Here is an 8,995-nt window from a genome sequence, read left to right as displayed (position 1 = left end):
ACACGGGCTCTCAGAGTTCCCACTGCTTGAGGGCGATGGTGACAAGGACAAAATCCTGCCTTCTTGACCCTCAGACCCCTTCCAAGTGGGACAGGCAGCTCCTGGGCACAGGGATCTGGGCGCTGACATCAGCTCACTTAGCTGGAAACACCATTCTTGGCAAACGCCCCTTGCCTTCTCCACTGGTGTCCCTTCCTGTATGGGAGGCAAGCTGGGGGAGGAAGCAGTGGTATATGTCATGCTGTTCAGGTCAAGCTTTGTGTTTGTGGTGAATAATCTCAGTTGCAGGTAGACACACTTGAAGCTTTGGCTGAAGCTCAGATTTTGGGTGCTTTGGTAAGTAGAGATGGCTGGGTAAGGACCTTGGCCCAAATAGCTGTTTCTCGTCCATCTGAGCCTCTGCCCTTTCTTTTCAGTCTTCCCCCTTTAGTGCCAAAGCCGCGCTGAAATGCTGACTGCGTTAGGCCTGGGAAGTTCCCATGTGGCCATCCAGGCCCCTGTTGGCTCGGAAGAGTCAGCTCTTCCCTTGTGTTGGAAGTGGCGCTGATCTTAAGGTGGCCTTCCCTAGAGAACGCAGGCACACCTGTGGGCCTGTGCCCAGTTGCTGGGGGGTGGCAGCTCTGTGCTCCGCGTCCCTCACACCAGCCAACTCCCGCTGCCTGTGTGCATCCAAGACCAGCCTCTCTCCCTTCTGCCGCCTCATGAAAGCCAACACTGTTCCACTGCCCAGCCTCGCCACAGCTGTGCTCGGCCCGCAGAGGGGAGACAGGACCGACGGCCCCAAGCTGGGGGACAAAGGCAGTCCTGCCCTTGCCCCAGGGAAGACTGAGCTGGGCATAGAGGGTGAGAGAGACTGCACGCAGCTAGGATTAACACGATTTATTTCATTATCAGTCTTACAAGTTGCTGAGGTTGGGCAAAGCCAGGATAGTAACTAAAATCCCGGGCACTTCTGTCAAGTGACAACCCGATTAGCAAGGCCCTGTTACTGAGCAGAGGGCAGCGGAGGGCACCCCAGGAACCACAGCACCTGCAGCGATGTTAAAAGCCCCTTCCCAGAGGCACCGGGTGGGGCTTGGCGCGAAACAGCCGGGGGCCACTCCACTGGCTCTTGGTACCCACTGACCCCCTTTAGTGGAGGCACAGAGGCCTCCGGAGGCACCAAGGAGGCAAGACGGGCTGCGCGGACAAGCGAGATCGGAGCTTTCCCACCGAGGCGCCGTCTCTGGCCCTGATCTCCCCGCCCACACGGCAGAGCTACGCCCCTGGAAGGATGGCAGCCCTCCCGCTTCCTGGGGTGAGACCTGTAGCCAGCCTGGGATGTGGCTGCTGCTTACTGTTTTCTCCCCTAGTATCAAACTGTTACCTAGTTACAGTGTGAGGAGGAGGGGACAGGCACTTAGGACCAAAGGTGGAAGGTAAAAACCCCTTTTCTACCCCGGTAAATAGCCCAGGCTTCCTAGGGCTACACTGATTAAGAAATGGGGTCAAAGCCCAGGCATCATCCCATCTCAAATCCACCACTAGTCTTCTGTGGCCGTGGTGACCACCCCGCGAGTACGAGCAGCGCTGGGCTGTCCCTCCCCACTAGCCGGCCCTGTGTGGGGCAGCGGGCCTAGGGGCCCAGCAACTGTAAGCGGGGCTTGGGGTTGTGGCTCCGGTACAGGCCCAACTCGGCCCAGCCTCGTCAGCTTTGGTCCGGGTTCCTGAATGGCGCCTACCCACCCCCTTGTGTTGAGAGCTTGAGCGTTAGAGGGGAAGGGGGTGGGCAGGAAAAACGAGCAGTTATTTTACAAGTGTTTAAAAAGTTACAAGAAGGTTAACTCTGAGTAAAAAAAAAAAAAAAAAAAAAAAATCTTAAACCAAAAATCAAGCAGAGGGATGCTTCCCTCTCCTCCCCATTCCCTTGTAAAGAGCAGGGGCCCGTGGCCCGGGAACACTCAGATGATGGTGCAGGACTGAAAGGCACCACCCTTGCGGCCGCCCCGTGTGGGCACAGCCTTGCCCTTCCCGTAGTACCCCGTGAAGATGGCCCTGACCTCCATCTTCTTGGCCAGGTTCAGCATCCAGCGCCCACTGCCCAAGGAGTACAGCTTGCCCCGGCTGAGCTCACCCACCTCCTCGCCGCGGTTACCCCCCTTCTCCTGCCTCACAATCTCCAGCAGGTCAATACCCGTCTGCACGGCCTCCACATCACCCGCGCAGCCCAGGGTGATGTGCGTGCGGCTGCCCCGCGACAGGCTGTCCGAGGGCGACAGCTTGTCCACGTCGTTCGGCCACAAGGCCAGCTGCTGCTCGCTCAGCTCTACCCGGGCTCCCGTCGTCTTGGGTGTCACAAAGAGGGCAGAGATGGTCAGCGTGAAGGCCTTGCAGTAGGATTTCTTCACCACCTGTGGAGAGAGGACAGAGGACTGAGCTGGAGGTGGCGACATCGAGAGAGGGACAGTGAGTGCCACCGAGCAGAGCCCACAGACCTCCACACCCATGGCCGTGTGCTGGGAGGATGTCTGTCCACTGACACTGTCCAGGCTGCTTGAAAAAATGAAGGTGCCAGAGAGGCAGGAGAGAGCAGGCGTGAGACGCAAGGCTTCCTGAGCTCAGGCCGGGCTCCCCACCCCCCAGCTTCAGGGCTCATTCACCTGTAAGGGAGAGCTGAGGCTAGAACCTTCCTCAGCGTGAGGACTAAAGAAGAGCCTGGCGAGGGCTGTTGTCGTTACTACTCGACTCACCCTGTAAAAGCACCCTGGTATCCAGGCAGTATCCTGGAGGGTGGGGTGAGGTCAGAAATAAAGGACTTTGATCAAAATCTACTCCATACACTTTGGCTTAATTATATCTGATTCTCTGAAAAAGCCCATCTCTCCGATTTTGACCATAAAATCTTCCCTATTTTGCTCACAACCGCTGGTCCTAACAGTGTCTACTGCATAACAGGTGCTTAATAAACATTGCTAAATGAATGAACAGTTAGGGATGGGAGTGAAAGTGCTGTGTTCATTCATACAGCTGTGGTAGGTGCTAGGGATACAAGGTGAACCACACTGTAAATAGTGCTGCCCTCAGGGAGCTTCCATTCATGCGGGAGGAGACCCATGAATAAACAAGTAAAATGGCTGCGTTAACCTAGGCAGAGAAGTGGGGGAGCTGGCAGAGGGTCAGGGAGGGCCTTGCTGTGAAGGCAACCTGGAGGAGGCTGGAGTCGGCCACGCCCGGTGGTTAAGGATCCCATGTCAGAGGCTGTGGGCGGGAGACTTGGGCTGTGTGGCAGGGATGGGGCTGGTACCCCTAAGCCAATAAGCCTCCCTGTCGACACTCCCCACTTGAGCACAGCCAGGCCTCAGACTGGGGGTAAGGGACTTCTAACCTTTGGAACTGAACACAGGCTTCGAGGCCAGAGCAGGAGCTGCTGCCAACCAGCATTCTCTGCGCAACTGCAGAAGGAACAGGCTCTGATGGGCAGGCCCTGGGGGGCACTACACAGGCTGCGGTGAGCTGGGGATGGAGCCGCCTCTTTTCCTGAGAGGCTGGCTGGTTTGTGGTCCCTGCCTTGAGCCGGTACCCATCTCCAGAAGGCCCTGCCCTCTCCCCACCTCAGCCAGCTGTCCCCGAGGAGCACTCACATCCTGCTGGGCGTACTCGTCTGCCCCAGCGGCCTTCCCATAGTCACAGAACTTGGTTGTGCAGTGCAGCACGCCCGGGGGTCTCTTCCCAAAGTAGGTGACCAGTTCAATCTTCTCCCTGGGCTCATCCCCAGAGACAACTGAAGGGAGAGAAAGTGGGGCAGTCAGGGCGGGAGAGCAGGGGCATTGCGACATCTATCACCAAGACCATGGGAGACCCAGAGGAAAAAAATCGGACATTAAGTATAAATTTGCAATCCACTATAATTGAGCAATCCACTACCATTCATTAGTTGGTCAAATTAATAGCAACTTTGGAGCTATGAATAGGTGTTGATATAAATTCCCTGCTTTATGTTCTGCAGATTTTTACGTCTCTTACCCAGACGTGAAAACTAAGGCACTTGTAACCCAGGGGTAGGTGGCATATGCCAAGGGAATCTGAACTTCGCTAGCTACACATCTGAAAAGAGGGAAGCAGGTCATGAAAAATGGGGTAGAAAGAAAAAAGAGGTTGGCAACTGTGTGGTATAACGGAAGGAGCCAGAAACAGCATAATTAACATCCAGCCCACTTCCAAGCCTGTGGACCTGGGGCAAGTGATTGACCCTAATCTGTCAATCAAATACAATTGGGGGTGACCACACATCCCAGTTTTCCCAAGACCACCTAGGTAACTATTAGTCGTGCCCCATTTCACTCAGGGGCCACTTGAACAAGAAGTTACCTGGTCACTCTAATAATAGGTAGCTTACAGCCTCGTTTGGTGGAAGAAAGCCTATAATGGGCCTGGTGAGATAACAGGATGACATTATGTGGCTGGTAGTTTCGATGAGACTTGGGGTATCTGTGATCTCAATTTCCAGACTCTAAGCCTTGTGGCTAGCTTCAGAGTCACTAGGCTTTTCCTGTTTACCCCCAGGGTTGAATCCCTGTGAAGGACGTGGCTCACCTGAGGGAGACCTCTACTCTGAGGGCAGGCCTTGTTTGTGGCCCATTACCTTTCTCCTGCTGTGTCCTGGGCAGAAGGATCCCAGTTTTTAATGGTAAAAGCAGCTTCAAGAGGCAATCTCCAGGGCAGAACCAGCTCTAACTAGGAGTCCTGCCTTGGGAGCTTCTCTGTAACGCTATTCACAGGTACAGGGCTCACGCCCGGCTGGTGCAGGCACCACAGTTCCCCTGGTTTCCCAGCATTTGAATTTTAGGAGCCGAGATAAGAGTTCTCTGAGAACTTATACCGGCACAAATTACCTCTGACAACGCAAAGAAACACGGGTGGGGATATTTCAAGTATGAAGATAGTCTAAAATCAGGGGGAGCTAGGAATGAGTTAAAGGAAGTAACAGATGATTAGTGGGAGTGGGTGACATATTCCCCAATGGGCCACTGGAGAAGGAGGGCCACCAGGGTCCTTCCCTATCCCAAACCTCCCCTCTCGATGGAGCAAACAGGCCCTGCAGGAGCGAACCCTGGTCCAATCCAGTAAGGGGAGGCCCCACTAGAGGCAACTGAGTCGAGCTCTCACTACAGCCTTGGGCAAACCTCGCAACCCTTCTGGGCATTTTCCCATCTGCAAAAACGAGGGGCTAGACTAGGGAGACTGTTCTCTGGAGCTGTGGGATGCCACAGGAGGTGCGCTGGATAGCTCAAGGCCTGGGAACCATCGCCAGTGGAGTCACCATAGTCCGAGTTGTAATTTTTCTGCAGCTTAGGGCTGCATGGCATATTCTATGCTAGAAAATAGTTCTGCTGCTAAAAATGAGTTTGAAAACATCGGACCAGATTCTCCCTCCAAGTTTTTACGAAATGTTGATGTACTTCTTGCTATGGCAGTAAGTAATTTGTTTTTCCCACCTCTAAGATGGGGTCAGTGGCCTAGATCCAGGCTGGGAGAGCGCAGATGGGGAGCAGAGGGCAGGAGGAGGAAGGGTGCGGTGAGAGGCAAGGTGCCTGGCAAACGCCTCTCCCATAACCCACGGAGCCTCCACCACCCAAAGCGGCCTCTGCCGGTACCAGGTGAGCCCCCTGCCTCCCCCAGTGCTTTGAGAACAACGGTCCCGTGCACGCGGCACCCTGTGCCCAGCAAGAGGGGCTTACGAATAAGGCTGACCGCCCCCACCTGCCCACCCCGCCACCCCGCCACCTACAGTATCGCAGCTCCTTCTTGAAGGCCTTGTGGTTGCCCAGCTCCTCGAGGAAGGCCTGGCCGGCTTTGCGGAGGCCCTCGGAACTCTTCCTGGTCAGGAACCAGCCGAAGTAGAGCGGCAGGAAGTCCTTCTCCAGCCCAGGCTTCAGCTTCTTCAGATCGTCGGCTGACAGCTGCCACTGGTTCTTCTCCTTGAGCTGGGCACAGTCCAGCCGCCACGCCGTCTTGGGCTCCACCAGCACCACCTGGTACTGGTACTGGTCGGCCATCTCAAAGAGTTGTTCCAGCCGCTCCCGCTCGTGGTTGGTGTCATCCAGCACGAGGACCCGGACGTCCCGGCGGCAGTAAGCAGCCAGGTCCTCGTCCAGCTGCTTGTACTCCTCGGAGAAGGCCCCCCGGGCACCGGGGGTGATCTTGTAGGTGTCGGCGGACACCATCTTGGTGCCGTCCCGGTACCTGTCCAAGATGACCCGGGCCAGCGTGGACTTGCCGCTCCCGGGCAGGCCGCGCAGGATGAAGAGCGTCTTGCATTCCTGCAGGGTGGCCACCGTCTCCTCGTCCTGCAGGAAGGGAAACTGCAGCTCTGGCTTGTCCTTGGCCCCTGAGGATGACATTTTGCGGAAGAAGATCTTGGGCAGGAACGTTTGGCTCTTTCGGGAGAAGCCTCTATTCTGTGTGAGGAGGGGGAGACAGACATCAGCCAGGTCACTCGGGACCACCCCGCCAGCTTCGCCTCCTGGTCTCTGGCCTCATTCTAACCGGGAACCCCAGCTGGCTCAGGTGCTACGGCCCTGATTGACAGGCACCCCTGGTGCCTTGGGCACCCTCCCAAGCCTTGGGTTGCTGGACCGTCTCTCCTCGCTCCTTGAGACCCGATGGCTTCTGGCTTTGCAGGATGGAGAGGGGTGCTTGTCTGAGCGCTCCTAAACTCTTCGCTCTCGTGAGAACCGTAGCCTCAAGGATTAGCCTCAAGGATCGCCCACTGCTGCTACCGCGAAAGGAAACCGGTGCTGGAAGTGCGTGCAGGGGAGGGCCTGAAGCCTGCGTTTCTAGGAGTGAACCCTAACTTTATATTCCTGGCACTTATTAAGGATGACCTCTTTGGAGGTGGGGGGCTCCATGTCTGGGCAAAGCCACAGCAGCCGTGGCCCCGAGGGCACAGAGCGGGGTGAGGGTGGAGAAGGGTCACCCGAAGACCGCCTCCCTTCCCCCAACAATGCCAGCCGCAGATAATACTCTCTTGTCTGGGATGGGGGGACAATGGTCCCACAGAAGGGCTGGCGGGGGGCAGGGCAGGGGAGCGCTAGACAAAGGGCTTCATTCAGCACGCCTGCCCCCTCCTCCTCCTCTCCCTTGGGGCCCCCACAAAGTCGTGGTCTTTGTGCCTGCCCCAGGACTGGGCGGTTCAGGGCACCTGCGTCCGGGGTCTAGCTCTGCTCGCCCCTTGCTCTGTGTCAGCAGCACCTCTCTGAGCCACTTGTTCTCCTGCCTGCTAAAACCCACAGGTGACAATAGTTTTTACTGTACAGCGCCTTCTCCTCTAAACCGGGAGGCCCCACCTCCCGCCAGCACCCTGAGTGCTCAGCTGGCGTACCTTTATCTCAGACAAGGCCCTGGGCAGGGAAGGGCGCCGAACGCCAGCCCAGCGCGGGCCCAGCGCACGCTACCCCGGCCCACCCGCCAGCCGGGTCTGCTCCGGGGCAGCACCTTCCGCAGAGCGGTCCCCTTCCTCCTCCAGCGCCGTCCGCACTCCCCACTCTCCCAGCACCACCCCTACCTCAGGCCTGTAACGGACAGCCAAGAAAGCCCCGACTCAACTCCGGAACGTCGGGTCCTCATTTGCATACCACTTCCTCTCCCCAATTCCCCAATACTCCCGTTTTCCATTACGGTGCCACCCCGGCCCGGTCCGCTTACTCCCCTCCCGGCCTTCCCGCGCCCGCTCACCATGATGAGGAGGGGGCGCCGCCGTCACAGCACCAGCTCTCCGGGGCCGCCCGCCTGCGCGGAGGGACACGGAGTGTAGCGGTGACGCGACCCCACTGGGGGACGCCTTACATAGCCCGGGGGCGGAGCGCGCGCAGGCGGGCCCCGGGTGGGCCGAGCCCGGCCCCCTTTGCGCAGGCGCGGCGAATCGAAACCCGAAACTGACTCGGCGCTGGGGCGTGGCGGCCGTGCTGCCGGCCGCCCTCCCGCACGCCCGCCGCATGGGGCACCTGGGCTTCGAGGCACCTGTGCGGCGGCGGCGGAGGCTGGGGGGTGGGGAGCGGAGGGCTTGTGCGGCCTCTTCTTCTTGTACAAGGTGATGAACTCCTTGAAGAGGCAGGCAGTCACCCCTTCCGGGTCCCGCGCCGAGATTAGGTTGAGGCGAGGGAGGCAGGGTCGTGCAAGTACAAGGTCGAATCCTATCTTTATTTTAAATTTTGATATTTTACTCATCATCGGGTTTTGCATTAATTTTTTTTTTTACAGTATTGCGTTAAAATACTTTCTCTTCCTTACTGAGTTTTTTGGCCCTACGTTCCTTAAAAGTTGCATCTGAAATGCCTCACTTGCCTCCCCCTAGTCCGGCAGGTCCCAGCCTCTGCCCCAACCAACCCCAGCCGTTTCAGGAATTATGGAGACGGGACTAGGATGGCAGTGGCCAAAGAGACAGATGAATAACGTAATGAAATCCTAACTCGTGTCCTCAGCTGCTCAGCCACCCCCTCTGTGAAACCACCGAAAGCTCAGTGGGTGGGTATTCAAGAGCTTCCTGTGCACCAGGTGCTGTGCTAAGCACCCATATAATCTTTACACCAGTCACTGAGGCAGGTACTCGTTATACAGAGGAGGAGACAAGCTGGAGGAGCCTGGTTTACTTGACTGTACCGCCCGGCCCTGGGGTGGCACAGGTGGGTCCAGCTGCAGCTCCTACTCTTGGCTGCTCCCTGTTCTTGGGCAGACACCTTCTTTCTCCCTCTGGGCTCCTAGAGCCCCACCAGTGCCAGCGTGCACTTCATTGTTTTCAAGGCTTAGGGGTTTACAAGTAGGTCTCCCTCACTGTGGGATGGCTGAGGCTGTCCCATCCTTATTTCTTCCAGAAAGCCTCCCACAGTGCCCTGCACACAGTAGGTACTCAGCAAGACAAACCAATGGCCAGCAGCTGGGCAGACATACCTCTACTCCCAGGCCTTTCTCTTTCCTCCTCCCTTTAAGCTTTTTGAGCTCCTTGGAGCTCGTCTGTTTC

At 57.2% G+C, this 8,995-nt stretch overlaps 1 protein-coding gene across 2 annotated transcripts; it reads right to left on the bottom strand.

Annotated features, from left to right (window-relative positions):
- Window positions 1-864: 864 nt before the first annotated feature.
- On the bottom strand, window positions 865-7,850 carry CNP (2',3'-cyclic nucleotide 3' phosphodiesterase). 2 transcript variants are annotated; one of them, XM_060082185.1, is made up of 4 exons: window positions 7,714-7,850; window positions 5,768-6,437; window positions 3,621-3,760; window positions 865-2,390 (listed from the first exon to the last, which is right to left on the bottom strand). In XM_060082185.1, exons 1-4 carry the CDS (start codon window positions 7,714-7,716, stop codon window positions 1,941-1,943), a joined length of 1,263 nt encoding a protein of 420 aa, XP_059938168.1. In that variant the 5' UTR covers window positions 7,717-7,850; the 3' UTR covers window positions 865-1,940. The 2 variants fall into 2 exon arrangements, with proteins under 2 accessions (XP_059938168.1, XP_059938169.1); XM_060082186.1 differs by lacking the exon at window positions 7,714-7,850 and adding an exon at window positions 7,361-7,516.
- Window positions 7,851-8,995: the final 1,145 nt, after the last annotated feature.

This window comes from Mesoplodon densirostris, chromosome 18 (genome assembly GCF_025265405.1).
Source record: "Mesoplodon densirostris isolate mMesDen1 chromosome 18, mMesDen1 primary haplotype, whole genome shotgun sequence".
Taxonomy (NCBI): domain Eukaryota; kingdom Metazoa; phylum Chordata; class Mammalia; order Artiodactyla; family Ziphiidae; genus Mesoplodon; species Mesoplodon densirostris.
This window is presented reverse-complemented; position numbering and strand designations above follow the sequence as displayed.

What these genes read in the sequence shown, in the direction of transcription:
- CNP (XM_060082185.1), bottom strand. An exon ending in CAAGAAGGAGCTGCGATACT is followed by an intron (nt 3,761 to 5,767) that starts GTAGGTGGCGGG and finishes CTCTCCCTTCAG; the next exon opens with TTGTCTCTGGGGATGAGCCC. An exon ending in ACGAGTACGCCCAGCAGGAT is followed by an intron (nt 2,391 to 3,620) that starts GTGAGTGCTCCT and finishes CTCTCTCCACAG; the next exon opens with GTGGTGAAGAAATCCTACTG.